Below are 24,888 nucleotides of genomic sequence, written 5' to 3' on the forward strand. Positions count from 1 at the left end.
TGAGGAATGATTATGCCTTGAGTGTCTGGGAACCATTCGCTGGCAGCTCCATGAAACCATGTAGCTACTTCTCCCCCAAGGATGAGAAGCTCTGCTAGAGATGGATACAAGCTGGGGAGGGGTGGTTCTAAGAGGAGCAGGGGCGTGGCATTGTTCCTACATATAGAGAGGTAAACTCTCTAGGTTCTCTTTCTGTGTGATAGTGAGAGACTTTGCATTTGGGACCCTCTGTGTACCCATTATTGACTCATAATAACCATGCAGATTGGTCTCTTTGAAAAACCTGCTTTGGAGTCTACCTGCATGAGAAAATAGAGGTTCCCTTCAACCTTCCCTGTCTGTGTGGGACATGTGCTCTCAGAGGAAGGCAGGCATCACTGGAGACACCTTACAGGTGGGGCTGCTGAGCAGGGCAGCGGTTTCACATCGGAAGAAACAATGCCAGCCTGCCCAGGAGTGAGTCTTTAATAGCAGAATCGGAATGCTGACGATGGCCAATTATTTTGCTCATTAAGATGACTGGTCTGGACTGGACTGACCATTCTCTAATTAACTCCTTGGCACGGGCTATAATAATGATTGAACGAAACCATTTGACTCCCAGTGTGGCTAAATGGGCAAATGCAAAGAAACTGCCTTTGCATCATTCCTATGCCCCTTCTCCAAGAATAAAGGATGCGATCTTTTCAAATCTTCTTCTAGGAGCTTTCACATTCTATGTAAGAACAATGGACTTGAGGGGCTAAGGCCTTGGCTCAAGACAAATGTGTATAAATCTTCATTGTGGGAAAATCTAGGCCTGTGACTGTCTCCTTTATGTTGAAAGAGGAAGATCATTGTCAACACTAGTGGCCTAGATGAAGGGACTCTGTGTCCTCCTACCCCTTCCCTCTACATGTGGCCTGGAAGTGTTGGTTACCATGCATTAATTCTCCCTCCAGGGAGGTGAGCTATGGAGCTGGGAGAATGAGAAGCACTAATTAGTGAGTAAGTAGAGGCTGAGAAGATGGTCCACAGGATAAAGCATTTGTCACTCAAGCATGAGGACCTGGGTTTGGATTCCTGGGAACCATGCAAATACATGTATAGTAAAGATAGCTTGAAAACCCAAGCACTCCTATGACATGATGGGAGGAAGAGACAGAAACACCTCTGGAAGCCTGAAAGGCAGCTAGCTAGCATGGCATAGTGGCAGTCAAGAGACTTTATCATGTGTGCCGTGGTATGCATGCACCCAAATTTACACACATACACAAAGGTTTTCTTTTAGAAGAAGCACACAATAGACTTCATTGATGAAGATCTAAACTTCTGAGAGAGGGAGGGAGAGAAGGATGGAGGGAGGGAGGGAGAGAGAGAGAGAGAGAGAGAGAGAGAGAGAGAGAGAGAGAGAGATTTTAAATCAGAAGTGTCCTTTTCAATGAACAGAATAACCTAGTCAGAAGATAAAGGTATACCACAGAATAGAAATCAGGTTTGGCCTAATGCTATACATTTTAAAATGAGAACATATGGAAAATTGGGATGGCTTACATGAAAACCTGATTTTCAGCTTCCAGATAGTTGAAAATACAGTGCCAGGCCTAAGTGTATGGCTTAGAGACAAATCTTTAATTCACCCAGCTAGGTATCTGGCTTCACCTGGCTGGGCCTCTCTAATCCTTGCCGCTTCTCCCAGTAGCCCAGAATTATTAGAATCTGGGACCCCTGCAGGGGAACACTGCCAGGGAACATTAACTGGCCATAAACCAGTGAGCTTCCTCAGAGTGAGCCATACCCTTCTTGTCTCAGTCCCTGATGCCCAGACAAGACAATGTCTAGCCAAATGAGACCAATTTCTGCCTCTGGTGGGTTCTATGCTCTTCACGGATACATTATTTTCCTCATGAATTGGGACACCTGTGCTCATTCTGTCTCACTGAGCCTGTCACTCAAGCTATCTCCACTAATGGGAGTCCCAGGGAACACCATTCTAATACCAACATTTCCAAAGGGTAGAGGATCAGAATTCACAATACTGAATCAACCATATCCAAATAATATTAAAACCAAGAGGGCCCATGGATTGATAAACCTTCTCTGTATGTGCTGGGAGCTCTTGTTTGAGTTTGCACATGACTGACTGCTGGCTTGAGGGATTTGCATTAGTAGATCGTGAGCAAAAATCCCATTAAATTGACATTTCCCTTGCTGTTAGCATCACTTCAGAGAGATGCCCTGGATTCTCAGAGGCCTTTCCTGGGGCTGCCTCATTACACCTACAGGCAATTCATGTGCCTTGGCAAAGGCCTTCTGGGGTATCGGTGTAGGGAAAAGGGATGGAAACACATGAGGCCTCTGGGGTATGAGCAACTGCTTCACTCATGGCCATCCCTGAAGAGCTATGTGGAAAACATTACACTCTAGCTTCATTGGCAATGAGGATCCAGTTGTTCAAATGCACCTATCTTGAGTTGGGTCCTGCCATGGCTGTGGAGACAGGGACAGGAGAGATTGGTCCTTGCCACTGGTATCGTGTATTGTTCTAGACAGTTACATTTGCTTGAATGTGATGTGATGTATAATATACAAGACTTTCCAAGCTTACTCAAACATAACATCCATGGTCTTGTATTGAGTAATGTATTTAATGGATCCTTTGATTATGATCTGTTTGCCTGGGGGTTTGACATGACAAAAATCTATTTGAACTTAATTCCGTTCTGATCCACTTTTTCTGAATCCTAACACTTGGGTACTGTTCACTGTCTACCATCTTGAATGCCTGTCTCTGCACATGTACCTTTCCATTCCAGTGTTTCTTCTGGGTGCTTTCTTAGACTCTTATCCACAGAGCTACATAAGATAGCCCTGCCTGCTGTTTCTCCCAGGGATGTGCCCTGTTGTCTACCCAAGCACTGCCTACCTAAGACTATAAACTGTCCTTTAGACCCATGATCATGGAGACGTCTACACAGCCAAGGCTTCTAGTTCTATACTGATCTAAGAGATGAAGCCCAGAGGCTAACCCAAAGAATAAGCTTCTTAGAGGAGAAATAAAAAAGGCCCAGCAGGCATTAGAACTGATAAGAGGCTTTGAGAATTTCTAAGGTAGGCCAGGAGTTTAGTTACACACAACATATTGTCAAAGGCCAAGCTATAGACTCACTGGTGGTTAATCCAACTAGATCTTTGAAATAAGCTAAAAAGATAAAAGATGAACACTGCTTTAAGAACCAGAAAGTAAGGAAAACAACAGCAAAAAATTTAGAATTTTTAAATGGTCAGTGAAATGAATCAAATTTTCCATTCATCACCGGAAGATTTGTCATGTTTGTTTGTTTTTAGATAGCTTGGTTTTTCTTCTCTTCACCCCTCTCTTTCTTTTCCTTCTCCCAGCCTCACTGTCTCCCTTCACTGTTCTGCAGACATTTCTGTGACTATCCATGTGCCCAGAGCTATGGCACATTGTACAGCTGGGGCTGAGTCAGACACCTCCCTGTTTTCAGGAGCTTAGCACTAAGGAAGCAGATGGGGTGGGGGTAACTGTGTGAATGCAGCACAGAAAGAGTCATGAGGAGTCTGACAAACAAGGGGACAGATGACCCTCCAGGAGATGTGCTAGGGTGGTTCCTGGTCGAGAAACTTCATCAGGTCTGGATGCTCTGAGAATCAGGTAGTTTATATGAGGGAAACTTCCGGTAAGGTTCACAGGGAGCTGAGGACAAAAAAGGGTGGTTCTTTGGGCTAGCCTGTATGCACCACTGGGTTGCCAGTGTGAGCACTGTAAAGAGTTCCTATGCTTTCCTCGGTACAGCCTCCTTCCTTCATCTGTCAACTGTCCTCTGAGCTGGGATGGTTGATAGCATGGAGTCCTTCGACTTTCATGAGACTCAGTACAGACAAGATAAGTACAGACATGCTGCAGACTGAATTCTGTCCTCCCCAAACTCACGGTATGAAATACTAAACCCCAGTTATATTTGGAGATATGACCTAGGGCAGGCAACTGAAATGAAATGAGGGAGTGAGACTTGCAGCTTCATATAGCAGGGCTGGTTCCTTTTGAGAGGAGCAGACATGAGGGTGATGTCTTTTTGTCTCTGGAACTGAGGACAAAGCAGGTGAAGGAAGTCCTCTGTATCCAGGAAAACAGATCTCATTAGGACATGCATCAAGCACTCTGACCTTACATTTCCCAACCTTATCAGCCATGTGAAAGTAAACATCTCTCCCTTAAGCCAAGCAACCCAGGACATTTTGTTACGGTAGCCTTCACAGAGACACCAGAGGAGTGTAGAGCTTAAGCCAAGCAAAGATCTGACAGCTTGTAGGGTTCTGCGATAGCCACAAATACTTTGCCTAGTAGGTGTAATTCTTCTCTATGAATGAATAGATGTTACATTTTAAGTCAGCATGCTTACCAAAGGAGTAGCAAGAGAAAGGGCAGGTATTGGCCATGGCTTGCTGTGGGCCAAGGGCAAGTCACTGGGGCTGGAGTCGCTTGCTTGGAAGCTCTTATGGCAGAGCTGGGGATGGCTTCATATATGCAGCCTGCCTGGGACAGAGCAGGCTCAACAAAACAAAACAAAACAAAACAAAACAAAACAAACAAAACAAAACAAAACAAAACAAAAGCAAAGCAAAGCAAAGCAAAACCAAACCAACCAAAGCAACAACCCTGGGACCAGGGCATTGCTCAGTGCCTCAGTTCCTTTTTAAATGCATGGCTCTTGGAATTGCTACATTCACTATGTATTTATCTATACAACCAGGATTCCTTCCTTGTCTATTTTTTAATTTCAAACCCTGCAACTTCATTTGCCTGTATCCTTGCTTCTCAATCCCATCTCAGAAAATGCCTTGGGGTATCTATAATTATCTCCACCAGTATGGCAATGTTCTTATTAAAGAACCCCTCACAATATGGAATTTATTTTAATTCACTTCAATTTGTATTATATATTTTAAAACATCCCATAAAAGCCATCTGGCACTTCAGGACATCGCTAGGAGGTTGCTGAGAAATTATATAAACAATGTCAACATTTTACCATTCCTACATGCCCCAGAATTCCTAACACAAAGAAATGCAGATGAACACATATTCTGTCTTTTCAGCTGCCCAGGATCCAGCAGGGTGGCCTTTCCTGAGATCAGGCCAGACAGTTGCCACTGGCTCCCGGCTGTCTCCTGAGTAGTGTCTCTGCTTTTCTCACGCTGCACAGACTCTATCAGAGGAAATTCCTGGGGTTGAGATATCTGGGCTTCACAGAGCATACATGTGAGCATCTGTGAGGATGGGAGGGGCAGCCATCACTCACATTTCAGAATGAGTAACTTCCTGCTGGAGTCAGTCCTACTGGGAGCTGACAGAGAGGGTGTTTAGGAGAGGATGGGGAAGAGTGAAAGTAATAAGAAGACAGAAAACACAGGATTATGAAACACCAAGTCCCAGAAATGGCAGGGTAGCGATACACACAGTGGGTATATAAGAGAGTAAATAGGTCTGTGGGTTACAGAAGCATGAAACAAGCGGTTGAGACCTGACTCATTGGGGACTATAAAATGAGCATTGTGAGGTGACATCTCATTCCTGCCTTTGGCATTCTCTCTTCTGCTGAATTAATAATGTTTTTTTTTTAAAACAAAACCCTGCCCAGTTTTATCTCTAAGTGAATGCCATATTGATCTTGTTTCCTCACTGTGCAGTGCCCTTCCCCACAAACGAGTGTTTTCTGGTAGTCTTAGTGCTGTACTGCACTCAGGAGCACACACTTCAAAGCTCTGGACTCAACCCAGACGCAGCTTTGACACAGAGAAGTGTGATGTACCAGCCTCTGTGATCAAGCCACAAAGCTCCAATGAGTCCGATTTTCCACCTCAGGAAAGCAGACACTGTTAACAATGATTAGCCATTGCTTCTTTCAAAGTACTCGTGTCCCCGTTCTCAACCGCCTGTCACCAAAAGCAAGTCACACTGTCATCCAGAGGAGGAGAGCATCAAAGGGGAGACAGGATGCTCACTGACGCAAAGATGTATCTATCAATAAAGATCTTCAGCTGGTCAGGGGGCAGGGCAAACATCTTCCCGTGGGCTCAACAAAGAGTGAGCCTCGCAGATGCAGGTGCAATGGTTGGTCCACCGGTCCTCTGACCTTGTGGTGTCTCAGCTAGCACACATGGTCCTTTTCCCTCCTACTGGCTTTCAGGAGGCAGTGTTTATTTTGATGCTATCTGTCTTCCTGAACTGACTTTTCCAAAACCAAGAAACTGAACAAACCTGGCAAGCCTATCCACTGTCACTACCCTGAAAGCAAACTGGTGGTCTCTGCAAAGGAGGAGAAAGCATGCCCTGAGAGCCTTACCTGGTCCAGCTTCCAGTGAAACTCTGCGGGGCGAAAGGTGTCTGCCTGGTCAAAGTCCTTCCGCAGGAGGAAGACAAGGCGGCAGTTGTGCACATACAAGGCATAGTGATGCCGGTTCATTTCTGAAAGGCAGAAATGGGGTTGAAGGATGAGAGACTCTCTGTCCGTTTCCACCCAAGAGTCTTCTTCCATTGTGTTGCTAGGCATGGTTCAGAAGACAAAGAAATGGTCTCTCTTATTTTCCCATATAGAAATTCTGGTGAATTTTTCTAGAACATATTTGGGGGAAGACACTGAGTAGAATAAGCTCCGGTAGGACCCATAGCAAAACTTCTTCTGAGATCTTGCCTTTAAATGCTGTCTGACCTATACTCCATCAGAGCCTGGTGAAAGGTGATCATGTTGGCAAGCTTTGTCGTGTGTACTTTCAGGGCTCTCTGCCAATCACATCAGCTTCTCTGGGCTCTCTAGCATGGCTGCTTTCTCCCGGAGTTCTGGGATTTGTTTTATTTTTGTCAGACTTGACACAGTGACCACAAACACATTTCTTTTGTCTCCTTAATCTATGCTAAGAGGGGTTGCCTTGCTTTTAGCTGCTAGGAGGAGACAAATTGATTTTCCAGCATTAGGCATAACTCTGTGGCTCTTCAAAGCGGTGAATAATCACCCCCTCCCCAGGCACAGCAATCAATCAATGGAACCTTTTCTTCCTCTGATATAAAGACTTTCTTACTTGCTTAGGAAATCTTATGACATGGTTTTAGCCATGACACTTAGAGCCACAAGACACTACCAATTGGCAAGAAAGGAGCTGTTCTGTACCAACACATAGAGAAAACACATTTTATTTGGCTGTAGGACCAAGGGAAATTGACTGGGAGGCATTTGCGCTAAGTGGGTAAACCAGTACATGGCCGTGTATGGGGTTGAGCATAGCCATACATTAAGGCCTGCATTAGGGTAGGTAGTGGACTCGCTTAAGGTAACCTAAGGCTGGAATACTGTGACTGATTCCTGTACATCCATATTAACCTTGCTATGGGGCCAGCATTGGCCTCATCTCTAAAGATGAACCTTGATTGGCTCTGACTAAGTAAACTCCTGCCAATTCTTCCAACACAGGAACAGGTTCAAGAGCCAGCCCAAGGTCAACAGAGAGGGCCATTCTCCTGCCCACATGGCCTCTGCTGAGAACTGGCAGGGAGGACATGGTCCAGGCCAATTTTTAGTAGTTTCCTAAGCAGTTCTGGGATAGGTGACAGCAGAACACAAAACTGAGGGATGTCTTCATTGCTTTGGAGAAGTGCAGTAGATAAGCAGAAGTCTGTGGCAGCTGTAGCCTTATCTGACCATCTTAAACTGATACATGTGCAGACACAGATCTGAGAAGATGCAGGGAAAAGGGACATGGATCTTGGTCACACTTTACCTGTAGGATGACCAGGAAGCCCTCACAGATCTAGGAGTTTTCAGGTACAAGAAAGTCTATATTCTCCGTGTTAGTTTGATTTTTCAGTTCTCTACTCCCATTCGATCTGGACTTCCCATCTCTGTAGTGGATACCGTCTTAATTGCCACAATGAGGAAATGTGTGTAAAGCATCTGGCTGGAACAGATGCTCCGTGGCTGTCGGTTATTATAAAGGCCATTACTGTGCCTGGGGACTACAGCATCACAGACAGCCACGTCAGATGCTGTTCCCAAACAAGCACCAGCATTCCCCAGAACCCAGTGCAACAATGGCAGGAGGGAGGATGGGCAGTGACTACATGGCAACCCTTAGCCTCTGGATTGGCCAAACTTCTCTGGCCTGGTTATGACCTTGCTATGAGGTCAACATTGGCTTCATGTCTAAAGGTGAGCCTTGATTGGCTCTGACTAAATAGACTCCTGCCAATTCTTCCAACACAGGAACTGGTTCAAGATGCCAGCCCAAGGTCAACAGAGAGGGCCATTCTCCTGCCCACATGGCCTCTGCTAAATATTTCTTGTCCTGTTCATGATTGTATAAGTAATTTTCTGGGTTTCTGTTAAGAGCTGTTAGGAAAAGTAAGGAACAAAGGCTTTATTAGCTTTATTTGGAATTAACTAGGGGAAGCGGTGGACCAAGAAGACTGGAAGAACAAACCTTCTCTGCTAGAACGTATTTCAGTCTATTCCCTTTCCCTTTGTCTCTCTTTTTTTTTTTTTTCAGAGCTGGGGACCGAACCCAGGGCCTTGCGCTTGCTAGGCAAGCGCTCTTCCACTGAGCTAAATCCCCAACCCCTCCCTTTGTCTCTTTGATGAAGACACCTTGGTCAATACACAAATACAAGGGACATCTCCTGGTCAGCCAATGGGCAGCAAGGAGTAGGGTTCCTTCCTGTTCTGATAGTTGCAATCCTTCTGGGCAGTTTTCTAGTTACTTCAGGGCTGTGGGCATACCCTTGTTTGCCCATACCTGGAGAGCCATTGTAGTACTCAGTACCAGGATGATGTCCTGCCAGGGCTATGCCAGGTCACCCTCCTCCCACCTTAGAATTTCAAGCAGGAAATATCAAGCACCCTGCATGGCTACTTACCATTCATCATTTCCAGCTGAATTCAAAGTGAGCAGGACTAGAAAACTGCTCAGAAGGATTGCAACTATAAGAACAGGAGGGAACCCTACTCCTTGCTGCCTGAGGAGGAAGGGGTCCCAGCTGCAGGGACAGATGTGTGAGCATGCAGGGATTATGGGGAGATGGCAGGAGCTGGGAATTGTGGGTGGTAACAGGCAATAGCATCATTCTCAGAGAGAATGGGGAGACAAAGGCCAGCAAAGGCCCACACATTCCTTGTGGCAATGGCACTGCTCCATGTGTACCTAACCCTGCATCCTTTGCTCCCAGGATATAGTTAATTGCATTTCATAGCCTCTCTGTGGCTGGGTGAAGGTCCCATGATCAAGTTCCAGCAAGTGGAAGGTAGTGATTAGAGGTGACACATACAACCTGCTGTCTTTGTCATTAAAACCTTCTGCATGCAACACTGGGTCTTCCTCTTAGATGGCTAAGTAAAGGCAGACTAAACAATGAAAGGATTCTTGTCTCAGAATATCTGGACCAGGCAGAGCTTTTCCCTCCATACCCACCACTGGACAATGAATGAGGAGAACCACGTGAGAGTGGCAGCCACTGAGAGCTTTATTGGTGATAATGGTAATAGTGGCTTTCCTTTTCTCTCTTCCTTCCACAATTAGCCTTTGCTGACTAATCAATTCTGCTCTCCAGCTATTTATAGAGGACTTTATAGTGGGCCAGCATTAGTAAGTTTTGTTCGGCGCACCAAACAGAAAGCAATATGCTGCCCAGAAAGGCCAATTTCATCATTTTCACAAAAATTTCCTCAATATTTATATTCCATGACTTAGTAATTCAACTTCCAGCCACAGAGCAATCAGAAATGTGTGAAAGTTATGTTCTAGAATGCTCACTACAGCATTGCTTCATCTACCTTTAAAAGGAGGCACTCTAAGTAGCCAACAAAGGAAGCCACTAAATAAAGTATGATAAATCCACATGGCAGAGTTTTAAACTGGCATGTAATTTAGTTTCCAGAGGCTCTCTTAGCACCCTGGTACGGTGGTTTATGCCTGTAATCCTTGCACTGAGGATGTGGGTCAGGAGGCTCAGGAGTTCAAGGCCAGTATGGGCCATGTGATACTTTGTCAATCAGACCCCTCCAAAACTTTATCACACAGACACATGACCTGGGTATAGTTATTCATGAAACAATCATCCCATGTGTATTACTAAGATAGATTGAAATGAGAAGACTTTCTACTTATTTACAGAAATAAAAGTAACATTTAAATAAAGTATACAGAATTTTACCAGATACCTCTCCAAGTGCTTGGATTTTAGGTGGTTTGTATATTTTGATAATTTCCCGTGCTTTTTCCATTTCTGATGCAATTTGTATCACTTCTCTACTGGAAAGACTTTCTGATATACAATAAAAGTCCTAACCAGGCCTTCCTAAACCCCAATATTTTGTATTTATATTACTTTCCCTGCCAGACCCTTTCCATTTTCACTGTAACAATCTTTTTTTAAAATATGTATTTATGATGTATGTGTTTATGTACTTGTATATGTGTGTGTGCACATGTGCATATTAATGTCTAGGCACATGTATGTGCACATGAGCACAACCTTGCACTTGTGAAGGTCAGGGGACAATTTGCAGGAATTGTTTTTCTCGTTCTATGATGTGGGTTCCAGACATCAAGCTTGGGCTGTTACCCTTGGTGACAAGTGCTGCTCTCCACTGTACCACATCTCCTGCCCTCTGTGCCAATCTCAAGCTAACTGTTAGGGCGTGGCTTCCTGTAAGGCAGAGCTGAGGCACAGGCCTTGCAGGTCTGAGGTTCTGAGCCTCTGGTGATGATGAGCGACTGTGATTGGAAGGCATCATTGCAGACTGCAGACATGGCTGCCCTGTAGAGTCCCCTGAAGCACTGGCTTGTGTAGCTAGGATGAGGCCCTGGCACATATAGTTTATAAAGCTTTGCTGGTTTATTCTTATAACCTGCAGTGCCTTTATTGTACAAGTATGGCTCTAGGATATGCAATAAGAGGCCCAAGACACCACACTGTTCTAGGTGGTGGAACCGTCCTTGCCCATGACTCTAACTCTTCTGTTTAAGATGCTCTTGTGTAGGCAGAGACCCATCAGTAAGTGATGGGGAATGATCGAACCCCAAAGATACCTGTACAGGCCTGGCATGAGAGAAATGTGCAGCACCTGTTAGCATCCATTTTCCCTTTTCAAAACACTGCTTTAAGTTGACAAGATCCTTTTATTCAAAGAGGGGGCTTTTGGAAAATAATTATACAATGTCTTAGTTAGGGTTTTACTGCCATGAAGATGCCATGACCACGCCCACTCTTATAAAGGAAAACATTTAACCAGGACAGGCATACAGTTTCAGACTCACCAGTTTTATCTGAGTTACAGAGGATGGTTTCCTTCTCAGCTCTCACGCCAGGGCTGGGGCCATGTTTCATCCACATTGTGATGGTGAACTGGTCTGTCAGGTTCTTGGGCACAATCCCATCTGGGATCTTGGCACCCTGCCTGCCATCAAACTTGAAGATCATCTCACTGCTGTCCACCAGGAGTCCAGCAGTCCAGTTGGTAGCCGCACTAGGGGATGGCAAGAGGTCGATGATGCCCGAGGATGCTCCTGCATGGAAGGAGATGAAAGCACAGTAGTTATTCCTCAAGGTTGGTGGTGCGCTTACCTTCTGACTTCTGTTTCTGTGTCAGAGTGGAGTTAGTGGACTTACTGAGCTCTTTTGCTGCTCCTGACCTAAGTGGCTCAGAAAAGAGTCCAATATCATTCGATCCCCTCTGATTTGATCCTGGCCTGTTTAGACATGCATTGGTACGCAAATAAAACCAATGCATCTGTCCAGGAAGGTACAATCAAGTACTATACAAGGAAAAGATGTGAGATGAGCCTCAAGAGTTGGGAGAACCATTGGGATTTTTAGTAGCTTGGTTTCCTGCAGACAGCCAGGACTTTGTTTGGGTGAATGAATTCATTCACCATTCATCATATCTTCATTGGCCACATTGAAGATAAATACGATATACTCATTGTCATGAAGAATCTATGAGACAATATAGCATGATCAGGGTTAAGACTGAGGAAAATTCTAGGCTCTCATCTAGAGAGGTGTACAAGTTACTTTGTATACACTACATTTTTCTACAACCATTTGCTGAAGCCAAATGGTACAGTGCTTGAGAACAGGGGCTCTGAGGTTGGCAGCACTTGAATTTGACACCTGGCAGCTTGACTCACCAGCTCTGTGACACACATCAATCCCTCTGACTATATTCCCTTCCCCGTGTATGTGGGGCAGGTATGAGATCATTCATTCAAGCCTACAGCTACATGCTTAACACACATTGCATGCTCATTCAGTGTGTGCTATAATTTTAACATCTCCATTATTGTGATTTTTTTTTGGCTATCATGATCATTCCAGGCTAGAACAGGAGGGTTATCTTCAAACAGAAAGGTTATACCTATAATGGCAGATTAGCATTTTGCAGCAATCACAAGGCAACTTTGTGGAGAGTAGGCTAAGAGGGAGAGGAACAGCTGGCTTGTCAGGTAAGAATAACTGTTCTGGGAGGAGCTTTGGGCACTTATTCATTTTGTTGAGCATCATCCTTTCCAGGAGGTTGGGAGCTTCCTGCTATGTTCAAGTCTAAAGGATTGGGGAATGAAAGTTTTGCCAGGGCTGTGCATGGGGCTGTCTCCTGGCAGGACATTCAGCAGTCGTGTAAACGTTGTGATGGTGGTACAGAGGAGATCGAGCTGATACTCTAAAGGATGGTGGCGAATGTGCACTGCCTGATGTTCATTGGGTCATTAGCCTTTGGCCATCTGCAGAGCAGAAAGTCACCTCACCTAGGACTTGTGTTTCAAGGTCAGCTGTCACAAAAAGTATCCCCAAGAAGTGCCATATTGGAAATCAATGTACTTCTTTATAATGTTTATCCTTGCCAGATTTCCCTTTGGCTTTGGAAAGGATCACCAGGCACATGTTCATGGGCTTGGAGTGAAGGACTAGAATATATGGGGAAAATATGATTCTTTTGAGCACAGATGGTCTGCTTTGCACTGCATTAAGTTCATCCTGAAAGGGCCTCCAGAAGGCCCATCCTTCTGGTGTGGGATGCAGGCTCTCCATTCATGATGAGAGGTGTGGGTAGAATTGTTGGCATGAATCACATGGGGATGTTCTAGGGATGTTGTCTGTTACTGCCCTTGACACATAATAGGAACTCAGTTCCTATTTATAACTGCCCTTCCTTTTTTCCAATGCCCCTCCTAAGATTCTCTGGTAGAGGCTGAGAGATGACTCATTCAGTCATATAAACATAAAAGGTTCTCTAGGAGAGAGAGAGAGAGAGAGAGAGAGAGAGAGAGAGAGAGAGAGAGAGAAACACAAACAAACAAACAAGCAAACAAGCAAATGAACACACACCCCAGGCACTGTGGTGTGTGCTTTAATTCCAGAACTAGGAGGTAGAGACAAACAGAAGCTAGAAACTCATTGTCTAACCAGCCTAGCCTAGCCTCAGGGTCAGCATGAGACCCTGACTCAAAAATTAAAGAGAAACACCTAATGTCTACTTCTGACTTACACACACACACACACACGTGCTCATGTATACACATATGCACTAATAAGTATGTACACTACACATACACATAACACAGCATATATATATGTGTGTGTATATATATATATATATATATATATATATATATATATATATATATATATATATATTGGCCTGTTGGCCATGCCTCACATTTCTTATCATAGCCAGTTATTCTCACCTCACAATGCCCCTTCCCCCAGCACATACCACTTAGCTGAAAAAGAAGCTCACACTACCATTTTACCCTCCTTGGGATGTACTCTCCGTATATATTGGTAAAAGAGACATCAGTCAATATGGTAGCAGGAGAGATTAGTGGGTTGTTTGGGAATGAGAGATTCATGGGATATCAAAAAGTTCATTTTCCCACCACCCACAGAATCATATCACAACAGCTTCTTTTACTGATAACGGCATTAGATCTGCGATTTGTGCAAAATGATGACAGTGACTGGGGCACACATGGATTCTTGAAAGCTGTGGTATCTGCAAAGATTCAGGCTGATCATTTACAACCCCTGTGAAGTCTATAAAGTTCATCCAAGAACAGCGAACAGGGACACATATGGTGTCTTATGCCATCAATGGAACAGCCAGGGTGGCAAACAGGTGACCCAGAATGAGGCTTGGCAGGGCTGTGAAGTATCACCCGAGGCTCCCTCTATCGGTTAAGTCTTACTGTGCCTGGAGATTTCACACTGCACTTAGTCATTTAGACTAGCAGAGGATTTGAGTGAAAAGTTTTCCCAAAACAGATTTGGAGAGAAGCACAAAGCAAACACTAGTGTGACATAGTGGGAAAGGTGTTTGGGAAGCAAACTGGCTGCAGAGTAACCTAACCTGGGACAGGGGTGTTCTGTAGACAGAGCTGGAATCCACAGAACTTTATTCTTTTTATACTTGTACTTTCTTATATCCCAAGGATCTTTCTATGGGACCCTGAGTAGACAGCAGACCAGAATTACTGAGCTACGTCTTAGGTTCCTTTGTTATATGGTTGTGTGGTGACTAACACTAAGATTCTAGTTGACAGGTAAGGGACCCCAGGCTAAGGGGACCCAGGCTTATAGCCAGCTGTTGAGTGGACTCATCGCTGGAGTTTTCCAGACCCAAAGCTGAGATTCCTTACTGAACTCCCCTCAGTGAACTGAAGCAAAAGTCTATAACTTTTTGTGTATTTAGCAAATGTGGAAACTGAAGATCAGGGGAGGAAATGACTAGACCAGGGTTGTATCACCTTGTGACTAACTGGAGACAGGTGCACCTGTGACATACAGATGATCCAATGACCAGTTAACTGAGATGACCACCCCCGTCCTATAAAATACCTAGTCTTTATACATGTGTCTGCTCCCAGAGATCTTGCACACTGAGACCACACAAACAGAGCTCCCGTGTCTTCTGTGGAGGGAACTGGCAGTCCCTCTTCCCCATCCTGCAGATGTTGCTGCTGGAGAACCTGATACATTTAACCAGATGGTACAGACTTTTATGGACCTAATAGATTGAATGTATTTCTTGTTACACTTAAACAATCTGAGGAAGATTCACTCCCACCCAAAGTTCTTTCATCTCTTCTTTCCAAAGGATCCCATGGGAAAGCTGTGGGAAAACAAGTCACTTGTAGGCATGGTATGGCAGCATTTGCACATCCAAGTATGCTTACACTGCTTGTTTGGAGCCCTGTGACAATCCCTGGAGCCACTAGATGCTAAGATTGTTCTTCGGGTACATTGCAAATGCTGCCTCACTGTTAGGTACTCCAAACTAACAACAGCATCTGCTTTCAAGTCCCCGGGTTCTATTAGTGTGGAGATGCTGTTCTGAGCAGCAAATAGAGACAGAACGGAATGAGAGAGCTTTATGGGCACAGGAGACTGTAGAAGGTCAAACAGTACATGGAATGGTGGTCACTTAGGTCTTCATACTGCTGTGCATAGCCCAGGTCTGGAGAGGCGGTGTCCTCTAGAGTTCTGAAGTGGATTTGTGGCAGAAGTGATGTGCATGGAGCCTCTAGGGTCAGGTGGCATAGGAGGGGTGGAGATCAGTGGGAGAATCTTGAGAGAGGAACTGCCTTGTCTAAGATCATCTAAGATCAAGGCTCATTCTACAGTATTCTCGGAGAGACACGTGGTGAGCAATAAGCAGATGCATGGAATAATTCTCTATTTTCTCAATAAATGTGTATGCAATGTCCAAGCCATGCCGAGCACTGCCATGAGAACACAACTTTAATCTCATGAAAATGTCCCCACTTTTAGGGACCCAGTAAGCCTTTTAACTCTCCTGAGGGAATAGTTAAATGGGTAGAATGGCTCTGAGTAGAGATTCTTGGCAGAATCCAGAAAGGCCTTCTTCAAGTGCCTGGTGGACCACTGGGTCTAGGTACTAGAAGAATGTATGTACGCATGACATACATCTCTGACCCATTATATCAACTTGACCATAAGTTCTGCTCTGTCCAGAGAAACAGGAATGCAAGTGACATGTGTCATAATTAGGAAATAAACTTTAAGGGGTGGTTCACAGTTCGCCATGAATCTTTTCCACCTTTCCTGGGATGAATGATGTTCTAGATCGAGGCTACTCCATTAGCTGGGGTCTTGTCCAATCCAAGGAGGACACATGGTCAGAATGATAAACTTTGCTTATTTTAAGCCAATGAAATCATGAGGTTCTGCAGCATAACCTGCCTGACCATCCTTCCTGATGATTCATAGGAGCAAAGAGTGAAGGCAACTATGGTTTCCAATTTTCCATCTATATGCTTGAGATCTGAAGGCCTTGAAAACAGAAACTTGGATTTCTAGGTAAAACAAGCTGGGCTCTGGTTGATAGACTCCTGGGGTGGGGCCATGGACACCTACTGAGTTTCTGACCATCTTGGGAAATACCACTATTGACAAAAGCCTTCTCTGAAAGGAAGGCAGTGGTGTAGTAGTTGCATAAGTGGCCTCCAACAAATTAGCAGATTCAGAGAGAGAGAGAGAGAGAGAGAGAGAGAGAGAGAGAGAGAGAGAGAGAGACTCACTGCTCATGCCATCATGGTGAGAGAGTGTGTTCAGCAGATGTCCTATCAGATTAGTGAATTAATCTGATCCCAAACCTACTGAAGCGAAGCTCTATGGAGTAAAGCTTTGAGAAGACTAAAGATTCCTACTGTCACCCAGGGAACACTACCCATGATGACATCCCAGATTTGTGGGACTCTGAGGGCATCAGAGCCTCTGATAGTAATTCTTTGGACAAACTCTGCTAAGCTGAAAGCTATTGTGGAAAACCTTAGATCCTCATACTTCCTAAATGTTTCATTGCAACTCCTTTTTGAACATACGTCTGTCTTTCTAGGAACCCAAATTATTAGGTGATTTTATGCTATGGATGCTTCTACATCATTTTAAGAGTTACACAGCACTTACATAAACAAAAAACATTTGCCGAAGTAATTAATGTATGAATGAATTCCCAAGCTCATCAGCATATAAATCTGGAGAAGAACGGGGTTGGGCTAATCCACTCTCCTTTGGCTTAGAAAGCACTTGATTTTAATAGCATCCTCATACACCGTGGCCTTTCCTTCAGCAGGACCTGTCCTGGGAACTCTTGACTTACAAACAGCCGCCCTTGGCATTGTGTTCAGGAAGTAGTGGCCAGCTGCCAGGAACCCTATGATCCCCTCAGAACAGCCTGGCCTCTGTGGTATAAAGGGCATATACACCACAAAGTACTTTTCTATTTCATATAATATGTAGTGACATAGGGTCAAGGAAGGGAACCTTTTCTTGGGCTGTCGTTAATGTCAAATTTGATTTGGCTGAGAGGTCTCCCTGAGGGCTTCTTCTTGCATTTCATTCTCAATATAGTACTGTGACTTTTCACATCTGGAAATCCTGGTCCAGAGACGAGATCGATACCGGAATTCCTGAAGTTGGAAAAGGGCAGTTGGCTATCTCCTCTAAGAAGCCAGGCTTCATGGAGTCTGGAAGACGGACCAGCTATCTGGTATACAATCTGGAGGAGACACAGGTCCAGAGAACTCCACTATATTGTTCCAAGGAGAACAGAAAGGAAGCATCTCCTTGCTTAAATCTTGGAAAGAAAATGTCCGCCAAGCCGTGTTTCCTCAGGTTTGTCTCCTGTGCTGCCTGCCATGTCTGCTTATGTGCCTTCTGACACCAGAATGGCTTCCCAAGCACTAAAGGGAGAGAATCCCACTTAAGGGGAAAGCGGGTGGAGCTGATGCTTGCTGGTGTCAGACACTAACGCAGAGGATGCCACAGAGCCTCAGTTCTTACAGAAGCAACCTGAGACTTCACCTAACTGAACAAGGGAACAGATGGCCTAGTGACTGAGGGGAAGGGCTTGGGAGAAAAAAGCAAAGACTTGGGGATGAGAAGCAAAGAAATGGACAAAAGGACCAGCATGAAGTGAGCCATGGGGGTGGAACTATAGGTTAAGGCAGATCCCCAGGAGAACTGAGAGGAGGCTAGAAGGTGGTGTTGCCCAGTGATGTCCTGTAAATGTACCCTTGCTCCTGGGTTTCTGGCTTAGGGTGTGGCCTGTTTATTAAGTTAGACTTTAGCGATCCCTTCTCTCTTCCTTCCAACAGCTTACTACTCATTAAATCTTGCTGATTTTGCCTCTTCACTGTCCTAAATTCATTCCTACAGCCACTCCCCTGGCTCAGAACTCATTATCTGTTGCTTAGACTATGGTAATAGTATCCTAATTGCTCTCCATGTTTCTCTTTAAAGTTAATAAAGATTTGTAGGATGAAAAATGCATGAATGCCTAGTTTAAAATGTCATAACAGCTCTCTGGTTGGGAAATGATGGAGGGAACCTGCCTACCATCTACTGAAAACACAGACGTCTGTCGCCAGGAGCCATGGTGCCCACAAGAGTCAGACAGTACCACACAGCCTGTGTGTTGGGCATGACCCAGCCCCTACCCTTTCCTTAGATGCCAGGGTGCCTGCCTTCTGATGTTCTGTCCTTTGTTTCTGCCCTGTTTTGCAGTACTCTACTCTAGGCCAATCATAAATTCCAGCTTCTGACATGAGACCTGACTCATCTGGACAGGGACTTCATAAGAGTGATAGGCAGTGCTACTGGGAAGGTGGCTAGAGAGAAGCAGGCTTGTCTCATTCAAAGGGCAGCTCTCAGATGCAGATGAGACACACCTGGGGAAGCTGCCTCCCCCAGCTGAGTTAGCCTGCAAGGCTGGCAGCCCAGAGGGAGTGAGCTATTAGCAAGCCACATGCAATTTGGGCTTGCTGTTTCTTCTCTTAAAATACTCTTTGAGCCTTCTCTACCTCTCACCAGCAGTACCCATCTCACCATCAAGTCACAGCATGTGCCCTTGGACCCTCTGATCTTTAGCAAGCAGAGTCATCATTTCCTTCTAAGCCAGAGTTAGGGGAAATGACTACAACCCATGGTGGCCATGTGGGGTTGAGTTCGATGACACTCCAGGTACCAGGAGGATGAAAAGGGATATTCATTTTAAGTAAGATGTCACCTTAGATGGCTTCCGTGAACCAAGTAGAAGAAAGGACAGGATGTGAGCAGTCCATGAGCATTGTAAATCCCTATATATCCTCTTTTGGAATAGTTGCTTGAAATGCCATTTCCCCCCAATTTACTGAATTGTTCCAGAAGGGCAGGCATCCCCACAGGTCTTCCCTGAAAGCCTGGTGATATGACAAACAGAATATGCTATTTAATAGGGCTTTGCTTTATTTTGGTTCTAAAATTTCACTTGGTTCTTCAGGTGAGAAAAATGAAAAGAACAATCCCAAAGACAACATAGGAGGCCCTCATGAAATAACACAACTAAACTCTACACCGAGGACCCTCACTTTCCTCTAGAAGAGGCATGGTTACAGTCAAGTGTAGCCCACTGTGGGAAGAAGTCTTTTCCTCAGCTCCCACAGCGAAGCGCTGCACACGAGTCCCTGAACATTCCTATAGAGAGCAAAGAAGTATTGCTCGTCCAAGGGAGGCGAAGAGGGCGGCCAACACAGTAGCAGTTGGCTACTAGAGCATGTGGTCCAGCCCCGCCTCACAGGCTACTTAGCCTCTCCTTCACAGGCCCACCAGAGAGCTCTAGGAGCCAGGATGGCCTTGATAAATTCTCAACCAATGAGCCTACCTTTCTGAGAGACCTGTTTTCAAAGTCAAACTCTGATATTTCCTTTCTGTGTAAACTTCAATGATGGTCACACTTTGAGTCTCCAAGCTTCCGTCTTTAAAGCTGGGTGGATATGTTTTCTTTTTGGTATACATGTCAACACTAAGTGGAGCATCCCATGCGGAGTGTCACGGGATGCACAGTGGGGTATTCAATAAAGGCCTCTTCCAAGCCATCCTCTAGGGTATCCTATAATCAGCTCCATTTCCTTTCTTGCAGCCCACTCTCCCTCTCCAGTAGTAATTCCTTGTCTGTTCCCCTTTTGCCTTCACATGTGACTATCTTCATTCACCCACCTCAATCCTATCGGAAGCGGCTCTGCTCTGGACAGCTGGGCTCACTTCACAGGCTGTACCCCGATCAGTTGTTTAGCTTCAGGCCCTTGGTTTAGCGCTTTGCTGTTCCTATATTAAAATGCCCAACCATTTCATTTGCACCGGGCCTTGGAAATTATGTGGCTGCTTGGTGGAGATGAGTCAACCCCTTCTGCACATTGCCTGGCACCATTTTTTCATAATAGTCCTCGGCAAGCAGCTCTCTATAACCGAGCATGTTGGGAAGACCTTGAGTGGCACTTGCCTCTGTGCTGGAAACTTTGAACCAATATTTACCATTCAATCCCTGTCTCACCAGTGAAGAAAGGAAGCTCGGTCACACTCCTTGCCTAAAGCCACACAGACTCTGAAACAGTTGTGTCTGGGGCCAAAAAGCTGAGTTTTCTCACCCTTCTGCCCTAAGCAAATATCCATTCAGGAGGACTGAGGCAGGTGGGGAAGGCTGGCCTTTTTGCTATAATTAGATAAACTTCATTTGCATGTATCACTTGAAAGCTATTAATTGAACAGAGTCTCAAAGGAAAAGCTCACCACATAGTTTCTGAAGGGATTTCTCAGAGTAGGTCTCTCGGTCACAGCCCTTGCCGATGTAATTAGTCTGCAGCTCTGCAGTGACCTGGAGGGAGGACACAGCTCCGTCGCACGTCTCCAGGTGGATGCCGGGGAACAAGGGCATACTCCCTGAGCCGGGCTGGTACTCAATCCTTTTGGTCCAATCTGAAAAAACAAGAAGATTAAATCATTTACAGTCAGCCCTGCTAGACCACTTGTTTTGAAAGGGTGAATGCATTCCAATAAATCATTTGTTTCAACAAATAGATTACGGAACAGTTTGAGAATAATGGGAATTTTACATTTGCTGGATTAAAGCTCGCACCTCACCTTAAGAAAATACCAGGTGAGCCAGAAGGCTGGACGCAGCTGCATTGAGCCACAGAACACAAATACATACACTCCTTGGTCATCTACCTGCTTCTCAGGTACTATGTATTGTGGGGAAAACAGAGTGAGGCATAGCACCCAGAAACGTCGGTGAGACACCGGAAAAGTAGCGAGAAAAACATTATCTTATCTCATACAAGTATTACAAAGACTAAATCGCTTGACCTTGAAAGATGCCTGGGACACTTAGAGCCTGTGTGACACTGTGAAATGGTGGGAGCTGAGGTTGGGAGAGCAAGTGGGACCAATGGGGTGGACAGGCTGATGCCAATGCTCTCCTTCCCCTTTTATGTGCACTACGTTTTAGAGAGCTGTATCTTTCCCCATCCCTCTCCTATATTATCTTGTATGATGATTTTGGAGAACACAGATGTCTTACTTCAAAACAAAGGGAAGCATGGTCCTCCCTCTATGGTATATGTGAAGTTACAGAGAACACAGGGATTCTCGAACATTCAAAACTGCGACGTAAGAATGGCTGATGATTCTGCCACCGCTTTTCAGTGGAAAAATAATTGCGAGGTGATAAAGCATTGAAGAGAAGCGAAAAAAATCACAATCAAAATGGCAGCTCAGAAGAACAGAGCAATCAAGGAGAACAAACGCTGGGTTCTCGTGGGGATTGATTGATACATAATAGGATCAATCGAACGTCAGAGACACTCACTTAAGACAAAGCAAGCTCCCAAAGACTGATAACTCACAGTCCCTGAAAACAGGCAGAATTCCCCACTGTAAGGATACATCCGAGAGGCTGTGCAACCACTCCCAAGCACACTTAAAAGCAGAAGGATGAGTGAAGTTGATGAAAGAAGCAAACTGTGGGTGCTATGAGTTCACAAGTCCCAAGTGTTCGGCATGTGGAGCATCTAACGGTGCTCCAACTAGAAATGGACATCAGTGAAACGCCTGACCTCACCTGTGAGAGCATCAGGAATTCCTGCATTGTGGAGCCACCAGGCACAGGAGTCCCTAGTGGGACACTGGCATCCATCAAAGAGATACATGGAGAAAGCCAGCCTTAGGGACCAAGTGGCTGCCTTTACTGAGCAGCTATTTTGTTCGGTGTTTCTATGTGCCACACCCTGCCCTGAGCACAATGGACACAGCGGTGAAGAGGTCAGGAGAGAGAAAGAGGAGGTGATGAGTAAGGTTGTGCTGGCTTATCAGAAGGAGAATGGCAAGGTACCTAGAGATTGACAGTTCTTGTATGAACTTGAGGCCAAGAACTGATGCTCTCTGCTTGGCAAAGTGGCAGCAAAGATCTTGGCTTGGCTGTAAGGTCACAAGTAGGCTCTAAAGGCTTTGAAGCTGCAGGTACCTCATCAGTAAAGCTGGGACATTAATATGGGTCTTACAGAGCTGGGATGAGGGTCACGTGTGGCGATGGATTCCTGCATAGAATGTGGTTCTGATTGAGGTTTCCAGGTAAGGGAGGGACAATCCCCAACATGCAATACAAGCTTAGCCTAGAGCTTCCACATTAATCGCTAGTTTTTGTCAGGGATTGTTAAAGGCATACCAGGAGAAGAAGTTGTATATCATGGTTGTGAGGCTCGACCCCAGGGAACAGACAATGGGAGGAGGATGTTCCCAAACCCACAGAGGAAAATATACCCAATTACAGTCTCCAGGACCTGAGACTAAACCATCCTATCGCATCCAGGAAGCCCCTTTGCAGCCCATGGCCTGAGAGCCCCAGTTCGATCCTAAGAACAAACCATAGAACAAAGGAAAGGAAGGCTTTTTTTTTTATCAGAACATTGTCTGGAAGCCACCGTATTCTAAGACGCCAACCACAACTAGAGAGTACTGCGCCCCAGGTACAAAATGTTTCATGTCACTGTGTTTGATCACGCTATTTCTTCTACATGGCATCTACTCTGCTCTTGACATAGCCTTCATGTCTCCTTCTGAGGTTCCTTTTCTAGGTAGATGCCTCTGTCGTGTCTCGACACATGAGTGAGTATGCAGCATCAGGCCCGAGTCTGGGAGGTGACTGACTCTCCATCAGGGAGCAGGTGCCTGGTCCAGAGTAGTTTTTATTAGCTAGCAGGGAAAAGTGCGTTGAGTTCCCTAATAGAGCACATTGAAACTATCTACCTGTGGCTAGTTTCCCTCGGTAGCTGTGAAATCCTTAAAAGCGGGGGTTTTGATGTTTAGTTTTCAGTCTTCCACAGTCAGCACTTGGCTTTTCCAGTCTAATCCTAGTGTTGGAAATCTTTGCCAGGCGGATCTGGAGAAGGCTGGAGACCTCACTGCGGCAATGGCAGCCCATCCTGAGACGCAGACAGATCCAAAGCCTGTCAATAACTTCCTGTTGCTGCCCTATCCATGCTATCTTCAACTCCTTAGAACCATCCCTCCCCACAGAACACGGTTGCTTCTCTATGGCATTTGGTCCTTAGCTGACAATGGAAGAATCTGCTTCCTTCTGAACAAGAAACAGGATCTAGGAGACAGCCTGCTTTCTTCCCTCCCTCCTGGGATCCCCTTAGTGAGTTGCTAATGGTTTTGTGAAGCAGACTGGTGTGAGCCCAGTGGCAGGAGTTGAGGGCCCTCAAGAATAAGAACCCTCCACTACAGGGACTCTGGTCGCAGAACTGATTCCATTTTCCCTGTGGCTTTGCTATCTTTCTCCTCTATATATCTACATGGTTATTTCTGATGAGAAATAGCATAGAAAAGGAGGAAATAGAGCAGAAACTAAGTTGTGATGTAAAAGGCCAGTCTAGCAGCTCTATCCTCTCTCTGGTCACCCATTTGCTTGGGAGGCTGGTCTCTCTCTGGCCCTCATGGAAGTCAGGAACAGAGGAGCTTTAAAAGCAGCAAACTGCCAGTCACTCTGGTGACGACCTCACAGGGCTTGTTTTTGAGGGTTACGAGGAGCAGGCAAAATTGCCACTATCTAATAAAGGAAATCGATGACGCTTTCAGAGTACAACATCCTTGAGAGACTAGAAAGCTTACACAGGCATCTCTAAACTCTTACAAAAGGAGGCTGTGGAGGGCTCGAGAGAGCCAAAGGAAAGTCATCACATTCAGCCTACACCACAGGACACATCTATTCCTCTTCATTTTCTGCAGGGTGAGAGAGTATTGTGTTTAAGAGTACGGCCCCTCGGTCTAGCCCTCCTGCCATCAGCCCCAGCCCTGCCATGGAACTTTGTGGAAATCATCTGCCTCCCAGAGTCCAGGTTTTCATAAATTTGTAACAGCTACTCTGAATTGTGGGAGAGGGAATTTAAAACACGGTTGTGTCACCATCAAACACGGGGCACATGTTCAAAAGATACGTAGCTCTTAAGTTATTGCTTCTTAAATGATATGTCAGGAAGAGACTATTGGTCAGTTCATCCACCAAGCACTTTTACAACTGCCTTTTTATTTAATCCTCACTGGGACCCAGTGTGGGGATGTTAGTGTCCTAATTGCTCAAATGAAGAAGTGACAGCTGAAAATTGGTGTGACTTACCCAGGGACACACGACTCTTTTGCAAAAGTTCCCCACTGACCCGTAGAATTCACCAGAACTGAAGACAACTGCCATTTTTACAGATTCACTTTTAAGGCCTACTTGCACTGGTTTCTTAAAGGAACAACCCTATTATTGACAGAGAATGGAGGGGTGTGGTTGGCATTATCCTTACGCCGAGCCAGTTAGTAAATTCACAGCCTCTGGTATAATGACAAGCAAAAGATACATGTGATGGTAGTTAGCAAAGGTGACAGAGCCCCATTCTTGGGCTTGGTGCACACCCATGGTCAAAAAAAAATCTGTGAAAATGGGAGTTGTTCTCAGTCCTAGCAAGTCCCCAGGTTCAGTGGGGAGATTTTGTGAGAGAATTGTATGGTCCTGGGGA

At 45.2% G+C, this 24,888-nt stretch overlaps 1 protein-coding gene across 1 annotated transcript in view; it reads right to left on the reverse strand.

Annotated features, from left to right (window-relative positions):
• Window positions 1-24,888, reverse strand: part of Clstn2 (calsyntenin 2) — a 616,509-nt gene that overhangs the window by 77,366 nt on the left and 514,255 nt on the right. The window contains exons 6-8 of the mRNA NM_134377.2: window positions 20,615-20,800; window positions 11,308-11,556; window positions 6,348-6,469 (exon numbers count right to left, since the gene is read on the reverse strand). Coding sequence (NP_599204.2) covers window positions 6,348-6,469; window positions 11,308-11,556; window positions 20,615-20,800 — 557 coding nt within the window. The remainder of the gene's footprint in view (window positions 1-6,347; window positions 6,470-11,307; window positions 11,557-20,614; window positions 20,801-24,888) is intronic.

Source organism: Rattus norvegicus, chromosome 8 (genome assembly GCF_036323735.1).
Source record: "Rattus norvegicus strain BN/NHsdMcwi chromosome 8, GRCr8, whole genome shotgun sequence".
Lineage (NCBI taxonomy): Eukaryota > Metazoa > Chordata > Mammalia > Rodentia > Muridae > Rattus > Rattus norvegicus.